We start from the raw sequence: 21192 nt of genomic DNA on the forward strand, positions 1-21192 counted from the left end.
TTTTTTTTATTTTCTATATTGGTTCTCTCTCTTGCAACGTACGAGTACATGTACATGATATAGCGTTGTTGTCATATAGAACTTTACAAACAAAGTTTAGTTCTTTCCATTCTTTTTTATCCTTTTTTGACCCGTTGTTATCGTCCCTTTATACTGTTTGCAAAAAAATGAAACGTTTATACGATCTACCAAGGGATGATTAACGACATTGAATACCTATGGTGGTAAATAGCACAGTTGAAGAAGAAACATGATCTCTGTGCGAGCATATGACGTATATCTTAGAATAAACATTATATATGGGAATTTCTCGTTACATTGAAGACCTGTTGGTGACCTTCCGCTGTTGTTTTTTCTATGGTCAGGTTGTTGGCTCTTTGATACATTCCCCATTTCCATTCTCAATTGTATTTCGGATAAAAACGTTCGTGTAAAAAACATGATTCATACCATACTCATTCGTGAACAGAAGTTTTAACTGTAAAACTATTTATCGTTTTAAGGCAATATTATAAGCTCCAAAATTGCATACAAATATGCTATTATTGATAACATTTTATTAGCAGAAATACCGACTTAGTGGTACATAAAAAAAATAATTTGATTTCCTTGGCCATAACAGGTGTTTCTGGAGTTAATAATATACTTCACCAACTATATAAATATAGAATATTCAATAACCATACATTGTCTCGAAATATCAATCTGCTATTTGTACACGGCTCGAAACAGGTAGAAATGCACATTTTCAGTTCAATGCATGTTTTTACTAATAACGGAAATTGTTGCTTCATACCGACAAACAACAGATCATGGTTGTTCAAGCACATGCAAAACGTGAGCACATTTGTAATCTTTTTAAACTTTAAAAGCGAAGCTCGAACCCTATATTATGGAATTTACTAACCCTGTATATATCATATTAGGTCACTAGCACACTATGTAACGAATTTATCTTACCGACTCTCTTTATTTGTTGAATTTAAACTAAAGTGGTCTTATTTGCTATCATAACATATCTTCTTATTTCTGTATAAAAAGTGTTCAAGTGTTCAATGTTAAGAACCTTCTTCAATTGGTCTTCACAAAAAAAAACTTATGTAAACGATAAATATCTGTTATCAATAACCTTGATAAAACAACATTCAACAGAACTTTCAATACTTTTAAATAATCAAACAGTGCTTAAGTCGTAAATCCACTTTTTAACTAATCATAATTTCCTAGAAATGTATAGGAGGTAAGGCAGCAACCATTATATTTTCCGGGGGGGGGGGGGGGGGGGGTATTTGTATTTGTCTTATTGGAATCGCCATGTTCGTCGAAAGGCTCATTTGAAGTGAGGGACTAGCTGCAAGTACGCGATATTCAGGAGTAAAACTGAATGGTAGTAAAATACAATGTAAGCCTCTTCAGCATGCATAGATTTAAAATTGTCGCAAGGAGTTGTTTATTTAGTATTGACCGAATTTTATACAAAATAGATGAACCTGTTAAAAGTTTGATGTCCACTGGTGTGTAACAACACATTGACAATTGAAGTCTCCTGTACAGGTAACGTTATTTTAAGATCAATGCAGTGTTATTCTAATGAGAAATCGGTACATCCGCATACTTTCGTTTTTATACTATAAACGATTTACAGGTAAGAACGTATTAACTTTGAACGTACATGTAAACTTGCAACTGCTATATTTTACAACGCTTATGCTTTTGTTTTGGGATTTACAAATATTCCTATCAAGTCTTGTTAAACTTATTTATTACTTTTATAAGAATATTGTAATGTTTTATCAGCAGCATCATGCATGATCGTTCGTAGTGATAGTATAAATTTCCCATCAATCATCCATTTTAGGCCAGAAATAGTAGGTAAAACCTATATATTTGGCAGAGGTTATTTGGCTATTGTACTAATAGTAAAAAAGGGGGGATACCAAAGAGGCGGATGATACCAAGAGGACATTAAATTAAAACTCATAAGTTAGGGAAACAGAAAATGCCTTGGCAAAACAAGGAAATAAAAACGAAAAGACATTGGGGTGATCTAATGCGATCCAGAAGTACAACAATATTTAGCTCTTCACGTGATACCCTAATAGTGTACATTGGTTTTATACACATTTCAAAATAGAGGAAAAAAAGGCATTATTGAGATTAAGTAATACGACAATTGGATTTGAACATATGTATACAATGTCAATTTGTTCAAATACTGAAAACGCAATAAATGTTGGTAGCTCGGTCCATCAATCAATGGGTGAAAAATTGGCAAAACACTTGATGAACTTGGTGATTTAGTGATGAATAACTACTACTGAGTGTAGTGGTTGATATGCAATCAACGACTGGGCACCTATGCAGGTTTCCTGTAAGCTACAGATGTATCATAAACACGTCTCTCTTTGATACATGTATATTAACATTTAAAACACGGCATGGCATCCTCAAACTATTTTTATAACTTTTGGGTCGTTTGCAGTTTACACCTGTATTCTTCCAAACATATTGCATTCCATTATACTCACTCCAAAATTTAAATATTTTTTGTCCTGATTGTATTAAAGCGGAGAAATATAATGGAAAGCACAACATATTGTAGGTCCAACCAGGTGTCACGTTTAATGGGAGAGATCAAATGTTGTTTGACGATTCTGTTTTACATTTATATGTTTCTATAATGCTTAATTCATATTTCCAATGATCTACACATATATAATGGCTATTTCATTTTAATTCAGAATAAAAACAAAATCACTACAGTAACCATATGGTAACTATACAAATAATACAAGCCATTTTCAAAACTTGGGTAATGAAATTGCGTCTTATAAATTAAATTGATACAGAAAGTAGAATTTAAATCTTAATTATTTTTTTATATATGAAATTTTATGTTTTAGATATAGGAAGATGTGGTGTGAGTGCCAATGAGACAACTCTCCATCAAAGTAACAATTTAAAAAGTAAACCATTATAGGTTGAAGTACGGCCTTCAACACGGAGCCTTGGCTCACACCGAACAACAAGCTATAAAGGGCCCCAAAATTACTAGTGTAAAACCATTCAAACGGGAAAACCAACGGTATAATCTATATAAATACATTTTATTGGGTTTGTATTGTTGATACATTCAGCTTGCGTCCTTAGATAATGTTAGACATTGTTCTGATTGTACTTTTATTTCTATATGATAATCTTGTGTTGTTTGCTTTTATCATATTTATATATCTATAGCTATAAAGTTTTAATATAATTGGTTTTTTTTTGCATAAGAAGAAAAAGGAGAGTTAAATGTACAATGTACATGTATCATGATAACCATCATATATTTTGTCGGGATTTTAACTGAAAATGTCTAAAGCGTTTCCCTTGTCACGTTGCGACTGTCATACAAGTTTGAGATTAAGCCAGCTATACAACCAGATTTATAGTTATAAGAAGATGTGGTATGAGTGTCAAAGAATAAACTTTCCATCCAAGTCACAATTTATGAAAGTAAACCATTATAATAGGTTCAAGTACGGTCTTCAACATGGAGCCGTGGGCCATACTGAACAGTAAGCTATAAAGGCACAAAAACGTACTAGCCATGAATGTAAACCATTCAAATGGGAAAAAACGGTCTAGCCTATTTAAAAAAAAAGAAGAAACGAAAAACACTTATGAACCACATCAACAATGACAACGTACTGATACCTGACTGCGGACAGGTGCAAACAGTTGCACCGAGTTTAAACGTTTTAGTGATACCAAACCTTCACCTTTATCTAAAACTACTGTTGAACACCACAACATAGAAAGATCATCCATTTTTTACAAAGGAATTGTCTGTTCAAAGTCAGGAATGTGACAATTGTTATCCATGCGTTTGATGTGTGTAAGCTTTTGATATCGCCATTGTTCAATGATTTTCCGTTTTGAATTTTTCTCGGAGTGCAGTATTTTGTGATTTTACTTTTTTGGTAGAGACAAAATTAGAAAAAAAAAGTACATGACTTTTATTTGACCATTTTGTGTTGCGTGTGGACATAAGATGAACCATGTTCGTTATATCGTACCTCAAATACAGACTATCAATGAAACAATATAGAAGAGATACTTAAGTGAATAGTTAATCAATTTACAATTTCACTTTATATTATCATACATGTTACAATGTACATGTAGTAGTAATCTATACATGTACCTTAAGATTGATGAATAAACATTCCGTGATCTGTAAAGCAATTACAAGTGTTGACTTATGCGAATAATGGTTTAGAAGTAGTGTGTCTGAAGATGACACTCAGTCCATTAATTTACATTTAAATGCAAATTTATTCTAGATAGGTGAAGTGTCCGTACCTTGGCGATCTTTTGAGATGGTGTTTACCCTGTAACTCAAGATTTACACTTCATAGTGTTAACTATCCACCTAAAATTACTGTTTTATTGTGTTTTCTGGTTTGGGTGTGAAAAGGTCGTATCTGCTTGTACCTTCCAAAGCCTCACGCATCAAAAGGTCAGTGTCATTGCTATATGTTTTTAATATACATGTATATTTTGTTAATGCCAGATAGCTTTTATTTTGCAAGTTTCACTGTAATCAATTTATGTTTATTCTTTTTTCCTGATGTAAATTTTCCTATTAACATTTTTGGTTTATTCTATTTTCAACCTTTTTGAAACAAATCTCGGGATTTGTGGGTGCTTGATTGTATTTAAATTACAAAATTTAACATTTATTTAGTAGTTTAACATGCATATCAATTTCAAAAGCAGCACTAGAGTTCACCGTAAGAACTCCAAAAGAACGAGATCTGGTGGGACGACAGGGGAAAGCGTTTCTTGTGACAGATACGGATTAAGGGGGAGGGGGTCCGGGCCCCCCTTTTTTTGAAAAAAAATTGGTTGCTTATATAGGGATTCATTGAAGCGTGACTGGATCGGGCCCCCTCTTAGGTCAGTCAGTGGGCCCCCACTTATGTGAATTTCTGGATCCGCCACTGTGTGATGCATGTTTCGCCCGTTATTCGGAACCCGACTATCGTATTACGTATAAAACATGTAATTATTAAGTAGAGTAAAATAATATTTCTTCATGAGAATTTGACAATACATGAAATATTACGAATTCGATACAGTACGAGAAACGGTTCAATGCCGTTTTAAAACGCAGTATTTGATGTAAAAGAAGTTAGTAAAATTCTTTTAAAATGTGTTATTTTGCATTTCATGATTTGATTGTTAATATTAGAAATAACTGTAAATTTACTTTAAAACAATTGTATAGTATGCTGTCAACTCTTTATATTACATATATTTACTAAATATTTTATATTCTTACGGTGTATATTTGTCGTTACATTTATCGTATCTACATATAATGCATGATGATAATACATTTACAGGCAAATTCATACATGTAGCGACATAATTAGCATTTCATAGATAATTTAAACAAGGTGTTATCGATTTATATACTATCTTTATTTCATAATAAACTGAGTGCACTCATCTGAATAACCCATTTAAATAGATGCAGTTCACACAGTTTTATAATCTTTATAAGGAACATTTCTGTTAAACTAGAGTCCGTCCTGCCCATTCTGCCATTTATTGTGTTTGATTTGTAATTTGACCCCATGTAAACAGAGTTTGTGAATGTAAATAAAGATTTGAAATGCTTTATTTTTCTGTATACAACTTTTATTGAAAAACTAGATTTTCTGTTCATTGAAATATGAAGTATATGTTATGTTGCTCCTTAACCTTAATCTTCACAAGTATCATATTACCTTCATTACAGATAATCTGTCAAAATGGCCAAAGAAAGGTTGGAGCTGTTTAAGCAAAACCATCCGCAAGAACTCGTCAAACTGAGCAAAAATGATATCGGCGTCATTGTTGGTTATTTTTGCTTGGTTGTTCTCATTGGAATCTTTGTAAGTAATAATGATATCGTCGCTGGGCCTCCAAACTGTAGTAGATTACCAATTTTTCAACAACAAAAAAATCCCACAATCAGCCTTTGAAAATTTGGTTGAAATGCATGCTTCCAAAATTTCGTATATGCACATGTCATTGATTTTTTTTGTAAATGGCTGTGAAATAAAAACTTTGATAGTTCTTAACTACACAGAACATTACCTTATTTTCACAAAAATAAAGAAATGTACAAGTGTTTGATTCGTAAAGCCATTATCCATGATTATACGACAATTTTCAAGTTTACATACATCATTTTGAAGCAAACTTTACACACAATTGAGATTGTCAATTTTATCACAAGTCTTGTTTCAAATGTTTTGATTTGTCTAACTATATGTTATTTTGGAATATCAAAGATTTCCTATCACAAGACGATTTGTGTGAAAGGGAATTTTAGTTAAAAAAAGTCCTACATGTACATGTATACACCATTTTGGAAGCCCAGCAACGATACGTAGGACGAACTAAAAGAACAAATGAATAAGTGCTTAAGAAAAATAAGATTTCCATTTTAATAGTAAAGCAAGAAACAAGTAATAAAGCGTAAGTGCGAAATTAAATGTCCATCCATTTAAAGTAAATTTTGATTTATCTTAATAACTATATTTCCAGCTTTTCCTAAAGTCTGATTGAGTTTACAAATCTTTAAATCAAAATGATTTCAAATCTGCTTTTTAAGAAAAAGAAATGTGCAAACATGTAGTTCCGAACTATACAAAAGAATTACACAAATTATGTGCACAACTTCAGCCAAATCAGATCAAATCAGCCATATGTCTGTCTTTACATGTATATATTTGCTTTTCTTCCAGGCTATGTGGAGGGCTAATAGGGGTACGGTCAGTGGATATTTCTTGGCAGGAAGAGCAATGTATTTTATTCCGGTAAATACATTTTAAACATGTATTATACTGTTTTCAATATGTATGATTTTAGTCAACACTGAAATTCTTTTATATTAGTTATATTTTCGTATTTGTATCACTGCGCTATGAAAGGTGCACTTGAGAGAAACCCTTTATGTTTCTCCATATTCTGTTGAGTCAAAAGGTCTGAGAAATTAAAGTTAGCTCAAATAATACTCAATTTATTTGATTCGAGCGTTACTAATGAGTCTTTTTGGATATAATAGTCCAGTCAAACTAAGATTTAACCTCAAACTAATTGCAACAGAAAATGTTTTAGTTCTAATCTAAAGTATTATGCCCTTTATATACACAGAAAAAAGTCCCATAAAATCTAACTTGAGGAAAACTCAAAATCAGCATTTTAAATTTCCTATGGAAATTTACATTGGGAGGGGAGATAACTCTTACAAAAATGAGTCTTTTTTGTCAGTTTTTGGTTGTTTTTCTTGAAATTTATGTAGAGTATGATACTTTGATGGTGTTATAAGTTTGTATTTGACAAAATTATATAATCTTCTGCTCATGAAATGTACAAAACCTAAGTGTTATGGGTAGTTTTATTTTTTTCATGCATTTTTCATTAAAGAAATTGCAAATTTGTAGCTTTGTAACCATTTTGAAAAAATAATGTGAAAATTTGGTATTGTTTATATCTGTATATTATATTTTTTCAGCAACTTACTTATCTAAAGAAACTTTAAACCACAAAAAGAAGAAAACATGCTTTATTATTTTTATTAAATTTGAGATTCTTTACTTTGACATGTTGAAAAATTCAAAAAATGGTCAACTAATAAATTAAGAAATCTAGATTATAGCTTGATAAAATATATGAAAACACCTTAAATGTTGTTTGTTATACTCTAAAGACTGCTAAAAAATCAAGAATCAATACATTCTGATGAATAGAAGCGGTAAAGTTATAATTTTGTATCAATTTTTATTGAAATTTCTGCCTTTTTTGCAAGAGTTATTTCCCTTTTCAATGCAAATCTCCATAGGAATTCTAAATGGTACTTTTTTTAGTTTTCCTCAAGTTAGATTTTATGGGACTTTTTTCTGTGTATATTTGGGGTATAATGCTAAAGATTAAAACTTAAAAATCTTCTGTTGCAATTACTTTCAGGTTAGGATCAAATTTATGCTAATAAGTAGATTGACTGGACTATAAAGCGCCCACCTGGCGATTACAATGTTGAGCCTGGTACATGCATCTTTGATCGATGATGCTAGCCTATAATTTCAACTCAAATTGGTAGTAGAACCTACTAGTACTCACTTTGTATCTCGAACTCAACATGTAACTCAGAATAATAAACGTAGGCATAGCTGACATGGACCTTGAACCCCTAGTTTTTGGTGGGGTTCGTGTTGTTTATTCTTTAGTTTTCTTTGGTAATATGTCATGTGTACTATTGTTTGTCTGTTTGTCTTTTTCATTTTTAGCCATGGTGTTGTCAGTTTGTTTTAGATTTATGAGTTTGACTGTCCCTTTGGTATCTTTTGTCTTTCTTTTTGAATCTGACCTGATCATTGAACTCGACGTTTACAAATACATACTGGACGTCGGGCTACTGGGCGAACCTTTAATTTGATGTTATGATACAAATGCAAAAAAAAAAGCCAATGGGTTTGAGATTCAATTTATTACAGTGCATTTTGAAAATCAGATAGTAATAATTATAGGTGATACATGTACATTAATACAGAAAAGCGTTTTTTTTTTTATTTCCTGTTTTTGTTTTAAGAATGCAAGTTATCTAATCTAAATTGCCATAGTTTTGAACACATTTATTTATAGAGGGTTGGGAAATAAGTTTTGCAACTTATGTTAATCCCTTTCCACTTGCGGATGCGAGTGCTGCCTTGTAGCGGCATAATAGCCTGCTCTTTTTTCGAAATCTACAAGGGTGTCTTTAACGTGCAAGATATATATAAATTTTCATAGGGACCTTGTTTAACGGAAGTATGGTTTGTGTATAATAACTCGGTGGAAAATATATTGAAAGAGAGATAACTATTATAAGAAATTTAAATTTAAAACAACTTCGTGTACTGAGAGTCATATTTCAGTTTAATGACTAGGAGTCATTTATAAAACCGTACACGGGACAACGTACACAAGAAAGATGTTATTCAGTGAATACACCAACACGCATATGCATGATGTACATGCTGGAAATTTTACTGCAGAAACATATTACAGACTAAACGATTTCTCAAACAACTTTTGTACTTTTTTTGTTAATTCTTTAACAGGTTGGCCTTTCACTGTTTGTCAGTAACATAGGAACAGAGCATTTCATTGGCTTGTCAGGATCTGGAGCAGCCAATGGCATAAGTGTTGGAGCATGGGAATTTAACGTACGTGCAATACAAAGTTGATTAACGAACCAATTGTATCTGAAGACTATCAAGAGCGGCGAGGGATACTGAAAGTGTATTCGTACGATTAAAATATGACAATGCAACGACAAAAATCAACGAAAAACGATAAAAAGATAAACAATCTACGAGCAGCTGGCGTACAAAATTATAAGCCATTTCATATCATTCTTTGATAAAAAAAAATCTTTTGAATAAATAGAAAGTAGAAAAATCTAAAAATGTATGTATGCTTATACATCTTCCTATATCTATTTATGTTGGTAGAAATACATACAGCTTTGAGACATGCATCTATATTAACGCAAATGTAAACCTATATACATAACACTACTATAAGAGTTCATTTGCGCGACTAAACCGCTGGATGCCTAATATATTTGCACATAATGCAAATATGCAAATTTACGCAGTGTTTGTTTCACGTACAAACGTACGTAAACATGTAAAGACTTTGATCATGTTCCTAAATATAATTTATGATATACCATTTCGTGAATTGTATGAAAGGCGGAAGCAATATATTTAGCGTTTTAGTATGCTTACATGTATCTTTGTTTTTCAAAGGCAAAATTACGAAAACCGGAAAAGACAAAACTATTTCTCAATTTGGCTATTTGACTTTTGCAAAACAAATGTTGATCCATGATATTTGTTCTTTCAAAACCTTTCAAATGAAAAAAAAACCAACAACAAAAACATTTGATTTTCTTTTTCTAAAAACTGTTTCTACACTCAACGCAATTTGTTTCATTTTCCTGTATTAAAACAATTCAAATGTTTCTTTACAGGCTATTCTGTTACTACAGTTGTTGGGATTCGTATTTATACCAGTCTATATAGCATGTGGAGTAAGTATACTCAAATGGTTTTACAATAGGGCCGTGTATAGCTTGCTGTTTGTTGTGAGCCAAGACTCCGTGTTGAAAACTGTATTTCTATCTTAAATGGTTTACTTTTATAAATAATGACTCGGATGGAGAGCTGTCTCATTGGCACTCACACCACCACTTCTTCTTATCTCTAAGTATCATGTGGAGTAAGTATGTGTTGTGGAATTATTCTGTCAATATATGATCTCGCATTAAATTGTCTGTCCCGTGCATTTTCATAAATCTTTATATATATATTTTTTTTTATTATTTTACACGACGTAATGTTAATATGCTAACTAACAGTAGAATGAACTTGTTCTAAATTCTATTGCTGTCGTAAAAGAAAATATTTCTGTGATGTCCAGTGAAGATAGACACATACTAATAAGTAATTACACATGATATAATCATAATTGCATTATATGTTTTCTATTTCAGACAGTGACTATGCCAGAATATTTGTCCAAACGATTTGGAGGAGTCAGACTTCGAGTGTATTTTGCAGTGTTATCTCTTATCCTATATATCTTTACAAAATGTTCTGTAAGTTTTAAGTTTCTTTTCAAATTATTATAATTGTTTTGTGAATTCCAAGAGATCAAAGATTTACCAACGACAAGCATGCAATAATAGATTTTTGACTCGCTTGCAGGCAAGATGCTTTTATTTGATATCAGAAACTGTGAGCTACATTTACACCAACACGAATTTGTTATATATATAACGTTAGACATCTTTAGTTACAAACACGCGTAATTGATTCAAATATAATTACAATGGTTTAATGGCTTTTTGAGACCATTTAGTGGTCTTCAGTGTATATAATAAACTTAATATCTGATTTTGATCAAAACTAGCTTATTATAATTTGATATCTTTTTTTTAATTTACAGGGCGATTTATTTACCGGTGCCTTGTTCATTCAGCAGTCTCTCGGCTGGGATTTGTATCTGAGCATTTTCATTCTCATTGTTATAACTGGTATTATAACAATCGCAGGTAAACATATTGAATATTTGATATGGATACAATTAAGTGTCAGATAAAAAGGATTAATTAATTGTAACTTAAATTCAATATGGAACGTTTACAAAGATAAATCTTGAAATCCCAAATTGTCAGTCTGAAACGAGTCAGCCAAACAACACAGAAGAGACAGATTGTATGTTTAGCGTTTACAGCCGATTGCATTGATTGTGTAGCTAATTAAAAGGTAATATGTTTGGTTAGCTTGCTTGTTAGCTGAACCGTGAAGTCATTATTAGGTAAAGTATGCTACACTCCTTTCGAGGTAGCCTAGTCCTACAGACAGATAGATTGGTATATGTCGGAGAAGTCTACTCTTTTATGATGATAGTTTATCTAATTTAATAATGACTTCATGGTTCAGCTAGCAAGCAAGCTAGCCAAAATAATTACATGATTTACCTACACACTCAATGCAATCAGCTGTTTCGTCAGTAACAATACTTGATAGTATTATAATATATATCCTCAACGAACTCTGATTAGATACACCGTAAATCTAAACACAAGGCAAGCATTTTCCAGTTTAGACCTACTGCACAGAGAATATTGGTTTAAAAGCTTTTTTTTGGGGGGGGGGGGGGAAACAAGTTTTTATTTCATTTACAGAAAGCAAATATTTAATCTTTAATACTTGCACATATATCGAGTTTACAATAAAGAAGATTTCGAAGATGACTATACGTGTTTTCCTTTAAAATTAGTCTTACCAAGGAGATTATATTTTAATCTGTATTATAATATGTATATAATATGTAATGGAATTTGATGCGACTGTCATACAAGTGAGAGGTTTAGCTAGCTATAAAACCAGGTTCAATCCACCATTTTCTACATCAGAAAATGCCTGCACCAAGTCAGGAATATGACATTTGTTATCCATTCGTTTGATGTTCGAACTTTTGATTTTGCCTTTTGATTTTGGACTTTCCTTTTTGAATTTTCCTTGGAGTTCAATATTTTTGTGTTTTTACTTTTTAGATTGTAAATTTCTATCATCGACCGACGAGTTATTTGGTAACTTTTTGTTGTAGGTGGTTTGACGGCTGTCATTTATACCGATACTATGCAGGCAATCCTCATGGTTGGAGGAGGCTTGACCCTTATGGGAATATGTAAGTATCTCAGTTTCTTATAAAATCAAATCTGTATTGGATGTTTATTTTGTGTTTTTGAAGCAAATTGTGTATTAAAGAATTAGTAAATCTAAAAAGTGATGTTCTTTATTTTATAGTCCTTTGTTTTTTTCTGAAATTTACCGGCTTCATGAGATCATGCTTAACCGTGTGATATGTTTCTATCTTCATTGCTTACCAGCTTCCAGCTTACATATTTCTTCATCTGCGGTAACTGTTAGTGAGTAAAAGATCCCAGTTTTACCCGTATAATCATAATTATACATGTATGTTGTATTCATTTATTTGCAGCGTTTAATAAAATTGGAGGCTATGACGGCTTGGTGAGAAGATATAATTCAGAAGAAGCAAGTACAAATGTTTCATACAGACTTCCAAATACTACCTGTCACGAGCCAGATCCCAATGCTTTCCGAATGTTACGAGAAGCAGACGACGATTACATGCCATGGCCAGGCTTTCTGCTAGGTCAGACTCCTGGTTCGATATGGTACTGGTGCGCAGACCAGGTTCGTCTTTCAAATAAAAAATCATGATTATATGCTGATTTTTTTCATATTTTACACAATAATTACCCGAATCCGGAATTGGGGTATGATTTTTGTAACACATACAATGTATAAATTAACATACTTAAAAATGGTCCTTCGTGTTGATGTGCATTGATAATTCTGATATAAACTGTATAGTTTCTCTTGCATTTTCCTTTCTCGAAAAGATTCTGTGAAATGTCTCTTAACATTTGAATCTTTCGATAGAAATTTTATTTTGAATTGTATTTATAAACTAATAGAAATTATATTCTGAATAACAATATTTTAATAACATTGTATCTCTAAATATCCTAAATATAAAAGAAATACTTGGAAGAGCAGGGTGAGCTCACAAAAAAGGAACCAAACATAAAACAAAAGAAGCAAATATTTAAAAAAAATGGATAAGGAAAACATGCGTTTGTTACATAACATTACACAATAGAGTGGTAAAGAATACGACATACTATAATACTTTAAAAAAAAATAAAAATGAAAACATCTTAAAATATTAAAAGCTGCGTGAAATATGAGAGAATAAAACTATGAAAATTTTTTTTGATACTCATACAAACGTTGAATGTTATAGGTTATTGTCCAACGATTACTGGCAGCCAAAAGTGTTTCCCATGCGCAAGGTGCCACACTTCTAGCCGGATTTATTAAAATACTTCCATTGTTTATGATGGTGATGCCTGGAATGATCAGTCGTATATTATATGCAGGTGATTAGTTTATTCAAATAGTATACTCAGAAACCGTGATACTGTTGCAAATATACTAGTACACAAAATACAACAACTTATTACAGTGAAGGAAAAAAATTTCCCAAACTTAATTTTGGGCAAGTTTTTCTATGCTTTAATTTATTTCTTGTATTGACAATGACTGAAATATTTGCTACTGGTCACTTATCAAACAGCAATAATTCCATCAATGAATTAATGTATGTCATGTAGCCTTTGTTGTCAATGGCTCTTTATAATAAAACATCACATTGGCCAATACTATGATAGTATTCTGCATGTACGTATTGTATAAGCTTTGTAACTTGGCTTCCACCAATTGGTTGATGGATGGTATCAAATAAACGTAATATCCTTTTAGATTTGTGATAAAAAAAAAAATGTTTTCTTTTGTCAGATGAGGTTGCTTGTGTAGATCCCGACATTTGTTACCATATCTGTCAGAGTGAGGCTGGTTGTACTAATATAGCTTACCCAAGACTAGTACTAGGATTGATGCCAGATGGTAAGTCTGATTATTCAAACCGATACAGTACAAGACAGATGACACGAGTTGTCTCTCTTTTTCTTGCATTTAACGTATTAATCGTTTGGTTTTTTTTTATGAAAAGAAGAAAAACAACAAAAGAGTTAATGAAATGGGAATAAAAACCATCAATGTTTAAAATGTAAAGGACGAAAAGGAAATCAACAGTACACAAAAAACTAGGCAGAAAACTGAAGATTAAGCAACACGAACCACACGTATATAAAACATATCAATTGAGGTGTTTTAATTAGTTATTATATCTTTAAGTTAGATTTATTTCCCATTGCAACTGTTAAACTTTTCCTTGTCAAAATGTTTCCTTAAAAAGTTGATAAGGCGCTGATATTTGTCTTACTCTATTTTTAATTGTAATTATGTTTTTAATGTGTATAGCTGGTCTGCTGTGTCTTTACGTACACCCATCATTACCTTATTTTCGTGACATTTCCTTATTACCCTTTATTATCATAAAAAAGTAAATCCGTACACATGATATTTTATGTTTTCTCATAATATGGCAGGATTGAGAGGATTAATGATGGCCGTCATGGTTGCTGCTCTGATGAGCGATTTAGATTCCATCTTTAATAGTGCAAGTACCTTGTTCACCATTGATATCTATAACAGAATAAGGAAGAACTCTTCAGTAAGGGAAGATATGATTGTTGGCAGGTAAGTAAACACAAAATGTCTGTCAATATTATCCATGAGAAAGGTCAACTAATATCAGTTCTTTCTCGAAATACTGTGGATTCATTTATTTTCATAGGTACCAATTTAAGTGGTTTGAGGAAAACTTGCATATTCGTTGATTTTGCAAAGTCTGCACACATTCTATTTTAAAATTTGTCATTCTTTAGACATTTTAATTCGTTGTTTTCCCTATACTCACAAAATCAACAAAATATGGTATCCAACGAATATTAATGAATCCACAGTACTGTATACTAAAAATAAGTTAAACCAAATTGTGATTTTTTTTCATAACATGAAATTACCATACACTATAAACGCTTTCATTTGCTGTCTTACATGTAAGAAGAGAGATATCTTGCTCTAGTCATGTTAAGTGATCTAACAACCGTTTCTATTACAAAAGGATGCTAGAGTAGATTTGTACATGCAATATACTCCTATTTACGATAGTAGTAAAAATTTTATAATACCGTTAAGAACAGTGACACAACTTTGTACAGTAAGAATCGAGTGTGAAAGTCAATGACTTAGGATTTATAAGACAACACATGTAGTTTTCACTTCCTAAACAAAAGCAGGTAGTATCTTTGAATATGTTATATGTTTGCGCCTGTCCCAAGTCAGAATCCTCTGGCCTTTGTTAGTCTTGTATCATTATTAATTTTAGTTTCTTGTATATGACGTTCATTATCACTGAACTAGTATACATATTTGTTTTGGGGCCAGCCGAGGGACGCTTCCTAGTGTATTTCGTTGCATTGACCCACTGGTGGCCTTCTGCTGTTGTCTGCTTTATGGTCGGGTTGTTGTCTTAATTGACACATTCCCCATTTTCATTCTCATTTTTATATATCTTATTTTAGAATATTTATCTTAGTTATGATTGGTGTGTCAATTGCATGGATCCCAGTAATCAAAGAAATCCAAGGTGGTCAGATTTTCATATATATACAGGAGATAACAGACTACCTTGCACCTCCATTTGCTGCTGTCTTTCTTTTGGCTGTGCTTGTTCCAAGAGTGAATGAAAAGGTATTGATTACAAATGATATGAACTGCATAGTAATCTCCAATCAATAGTATTGCTTGTTAACAAAATTAGGCTATAACTAAACTTTTTCCCGTCCTATCGACAATTTGTATTTCGCTTTACAATGATTTCATCTGATATTAGTTCCATAATTGTTTAATGGTTCATCCTGTTTTCCAGGTTTTCAGTATTTGTATATGAAACTTAAAACACCAATATGTTTATGTGTAAGTAATAAGTTCCATAATGCGCATGTGTAAGTGGGACAAAAGGAAAAAGAAAATTTTATAAGGTCAAAGGTCAATTTTCTTACAAACTTAAATGATTTAACGAAAACAGTACACATGCTTGTTGTAGCTTAAAAACCCAAATAATATTGTCTTGCTTTTATTTTAGCTTTAAGTACTTTTAATTAATTTCAGGGAGCGTTTTGGTCATTGATGATAGCACTGCTGACTGGGATAATTCGAATGATCTTAGTTTTCGTGTACCATGACTCGGGTGGTTGTGACAAACCAGACAACAGACCAGACATATTAAAGAACTTCCATTATATGTATTTTTCACTGTTCATTACACTCATGACAGGTGCTTTGGCCATCATTATAAGTTTATTTACAGAACCACCAGCAGATAAATATGTATGTTTATTTCAATTCTATTTTTATTCACTAAAAACCCGTTTTTGATAGATATGAATACAAGTATATCAAATATAGAATAACAACAACAATTTTCAGATGAGAATTAAAATCTGAAAATAGATATGTACGTTCATTTCAATTTCATTTTTATTTACTTAAAAACATTTGTTGATAAACATGACTTATTTATAAATATATCAAATATAGAATCACAAACAGCAATTTTCAGATGAGAATGTACTTACAAGTTTTTCCATAGCATTTGAGACTGAAACACCAGTTTTACCGTACAATCGAGTCTGACAGATTCCCTTAGAACAGTCTGGTGGAACTTTTCTAGAACTTTTTATCAGTTATATGGCAGATACTTCTGAAGATTCTTAAGAGAGGTTATGTCAAACTGTTGTTATACACGTCTTACTATTTTGTATTTGATTTAGATATGAGCCATCAAAAACACATTGAATTGAAATTTGCATATCATATCATGTTCTCTCATTACAGTTGTACAGAACCACCTTCTGGACAAGACACAGAAATGACCCTCCACCAGACCTAGAAGACACACTTGGTGCTAAACATTCACAAATCAATATCGCATATACAGCCAGTGAGAATGATATTCATCTGAGTGTGAACGGGGACAGAAATCCTCAAGTCTTTACTGTAAATCCTGGTGAACAGAGAAAGGTGTTTAGGGATCCTGACCTCGACAAACAAGAAAGCGCATCAGGTATGGCGTTTTACCATAAAACAAATAACTAATGAATCGATAGTTTAAAGGTACATATAATAATCTCAGCTGATAAACTTGCAAACATAAAGTAAAATCATAAAAAATTCTGAATTCCAAGGAAAATTCAAAACGGAAAGTCCCTTATTAAATGGCAAAATCAAAAGTTTAAACACAGTAAACAAAAGGACAACACAAATAGCTAGTGAATCGCTAGTTACAAAACAATATAGCAGCTGATTAACGTATAGCAAATATAAATAGAAAGATCTATGACATGTGAAACGAAGGTTTCAGAAATTATCATCCAATTACCTAACTATCTATGTAAAAACAGCAACACATCAACATATCTGGAAACGATGTTTACAGAAACACTCGCATACCATAAAAATAGGAAAACGAAAGAAAAATGCAACTTTCAAAGGCCATAGTTTTGTTAAAATTCTCAATTTGTAGAAATTCACAAATGTTTAATAAAGTTGTTTGCGAAATAAACAAATAGTAATGCAAATAATTCATGAATAGCAGACCACTTAACACCAACTTCAATTCAAAGTTTTATTGCCATATAAACATTACAGTTTGTGACATATAACAAATGCAATAACAAAATGAAATAAAGACAATCTTTCTATATCTATCTAATTACTAAGTAACTCAATATATATACACAAATTATACTGAAAACCTCGCAAAACAATAAAACAAATTCAGCCTTGTGAACCCAAGAAATTACTAAAAGGCGGTGACACATACTTGTAGAGTGTTCATAACAAAAAACAATTTGATATACGTCGCTGTGTGAGGAACGACAAAAGAGAAAACAGGAGGAGTGAAATAGGGAAATGCATAAACTAAAACATAAATACCGTTGACTGTAATAATATAACTTGCAGATGACATTTCGTGTGGAGAGAAGGCTGTTAATTTACTCTGTGGATTTGGAAAGGGAAAACAGGACGAAGAGCAAGCGAAAGCATTAGAGGCGCACGTGAAAAAGGTTCAATCTCTACAACAAGGTTTTGTTACAAAGATTGGACTACGATTTGGAATGGTTGTAATTCTTGCTATTGGAACATTCCTGTACTTCTTCTGGTCGTACTGGAAATATGAACCTTAAATAGGATTTATTATTATATGCAAAAAAGAAAAAAATGCACTTTAAATGATTGATATACAAATTGTTTTCATTTTTTTTATCCTGATATCAGCATACATTTTTTTTTGTACATATTGAAACGTTATATGTTATAATGTTTTTATTAAATGACAAAATATGCAACTAATGATTTTTCTTTCAAAATTGCATTTACTGCTTACGCGCAGACTTTTTTTTCATAACCGTGTTTACAAAAGGAATGAAATGAGAAACGTTCAACAATCAATCAAATCATTTCTTACATGTGTATAAAATAATTAATGCGGAAAGCTTATATATGGTATGTCCATCCTTCCGCCACACAAAGTTTCTACTCACATTCTTTAAAACCAATGGATATTGAGTAATGCAACTTTTCGTCATCATTTAACACTGATAAAAGCTTAAGGTGTGTAATGTACTAGGAAGGAAATCGTACATAATAAGTCACGGTCAAGATCTTCGTTCAATTTGTCACCACTACTATATGTACAAAAATAGCTTCCGATCTTTATGTTTAATCTCTTTGAACCAAAGTGGAAGAATGCGCTTGTAAAATTGTCTTCCTAGTGTATGAATTATGTTGAAAAAGAAACACCTTATCTACATTTACGTGATTTTGTTTTAGTTAGAAATGTTTAATTTTTTGTATCATATTTAACTGTTTAATTGTGTTACATTGCAACGTAAAAACATATTAACTGCAAAGAAATGCAAAAATATCTTTACCAAATGCAATAAAAAGCAACAAAACTTTATCTATGATGAGTTTATTTAGTAGAAAGACGTTTAATTTCAGAATACATAAATGGTAATTTTTCATTGTTTCTGATAGACCTACATTAAATTCTGTATTTCTGCCTTGAGACTTTTAATTGGATAAACAAATATCGCGGAAATAAATGTGATTGAATTTTCATTGTGAAATCCAAAACGAGCAAATTTTTCAGTAACTTGTATAGTCTGACAGTGTATATTACATTTATTGAAGATTTCCATAGAATTTTTTTTTCTGATCTGCGAGGCTTGTAACATGAAATATGTAATGCCCCTTTTTTTATATAAACAACAACGAAGCTTTTACTTATAACAGTAAATAGTTATCAAATGTACCAGGATTATATTTTAGTACACCAGACGCGTGTTTCGTCTACATAAGACTCATCAGTCACGCTCATATCAAAATATTTATGAAGCCAAACAAGTACAAAGTTGAAGAGCATTTAGGATCCAAAAATACAAAACGTTGTGCCAAATACGGCTAAGGTAATATATGCCTAGGATAAGAAAATCCTTAGTTTTTTGTAATATTCAAACTTTTGTTAACAGGAAATTTATAAAAATTACCACATTATTGATATTCATGTCAACACCGAAATGCTGACTACTGGACTGCTGATACCCTCGGGGACGAAACGTCCACTAGCAGTGGCATCGACCCAGTGGTGTAAATAGTTATCAAAGGTACCAGGATTATGATTAAGTACACTAGACGCGCGTTTTGTCTACTTAAAACTCATTAGTGATGTTTATATCAAAATATTTATAAAGCCAAACAAGTACAAAATTGAAGAGCATTGAGGATAAAAAAAATCCAAAAAGCTTTGCCAAATACGACTTAGGTAATATATGCCTGGAATAAGCAAATCATCAGTGACGCTAATTAAGTAATCTACATAAAGCAACGAAATTTTATGATTTTTTAAAATCTAAACACATCAAATGATCGTGTTTTTACAATCATTCGTGTATTAATATAAAGCATATTTAGTAGCTTTTAACGCATCTTTTTACATAAAGCATTATCTGAGATTATTAATGAGATTTATATACACTTTAGTATAATTCTTCGTATGTAGCGAGATTTTAATTGAGTTTTTCTGGTTGTCCTTTATTTGTATAGGTGGGATATTGTCTTTTTGGTATATGCCCCCTTTATATTTTTTATATACATAATTATGTATGATTTTGGTATGTAATATATTTATAGTTGATTTTAATTGTTATTATGTGTGTATTTATTTACATTAAATAAATCTGTAATGTATTTACTATAATAAATAATGCATTATTCAATTTGTTGCATGCGTTTTCTTACCATCATTCTTTTATAAAAAAAGATGACATTCTTAATTATGCCCGCGTCACACTGTCCCGATTTTTATATACGATGGACACCCGAATGCGAAAATTGTAAGTTCGTACGAAGTTGGTCCCGATCTCGTTAAAATACCAAAAAGTGAACAAAGCCAGTACGATGAATAACGAAGTCTTTACGATGGTGCCGAAATTATATACGATAGCAAAAGATGGACATACGAAGGTTAATAGAAGACGGGTATTTAAGCTTCATATCTCAGCCGAAGCCTACACGATGGATCACGAAGGCTACACGATGGATTACGAAGGCTACACGATGGATTACGATGATGGCGCGATGGCCATACGATGTCTTGAAAACGTCGTGTACAGCTATTGATGCATTTAAATTACATGCCGAAGGCATCACGCGTTTTAAATTGTTTGATTAAGATTGAATATACATTATATTGTACATTTCATTTCTTATTTAATCATAAGACGGAAGACCGTGGGCTTGAAGGTCGAGGTCACAGTGGCAATTGTTATACAAGGCAATTTCACCCTTGTGGACACTCTAAGACCAATATGTTTCAAAAGATTTTAATCACATTTGGTATATTGTTCCTCCTTGTAATGATCTGACATTGTTTACGTTCAAGGCCAAATGTCAAGGTCATGCAGATGGGCTTGTTTTTTCTCCTTGAAATAGCATAATACACAGGAAATTGGTGTACGAGGCGCGTTTATGATTTTCA

At 31.9% G+C, this 21192-nt stretch overlaps 1 protein-coding gene across 1 annotated transcript; it reads left to right on the plus strand.

Annotated features, from left to right (window-relative positions):
* Window positions 1-1587: 1587 nt before the first annotated feature.
* On the plus strand, window positions 1588-20382 carry LOC134693773 (sodium/myo-inositol cotransporter-like). Its single transcript, XM_063554682.1, has 17 exons — window positions 1588-1645; window positions 4329-4504; window positions 5792-5927; window positions 6786-6857; window positions 9141-9245; window positions 10058-10117; window positions 10580-10684; window positions 11035-11140; window positions 12202-12282; window positions 12595-12812; window positions 13426-13561; window positions 13980-14087; window positions 14633-14783; window positions 15671-15839; window positions 16260-16478; window positions 16986-17214; window positions 18114-20382. The coding sequence occupies exons 3-17, from the start codon at window positions 5805-5807 to the stop codon at window positions 18335-18337; spliced, it is 2106 nt and encodes a 701-aa protein (XP_063410752.1). The 5' UTR covers window positions 1588-1645; window positions 4329-4504; window positions 5792-5804; the 3' UTR covers window positions 18338-20382.
* Window positions 20383-21192: the final 810 nt, after the last annotated feature.

This window comes from Mytilus trossulus, chromosome 12, assembly GCF_036588685.1.
Source record: "Mytilus trossulus isolate FHL-02 chromosome 12, PNRI_Mtr1.1.1.hap1, whole genome shotgun sequence".
Lineage (NCBI taxonomy): Eukaryota > Metazoa > Mollusca > Bivalvia > Mytilida > Mytilidae > Mytilus > Mytilus trossulus.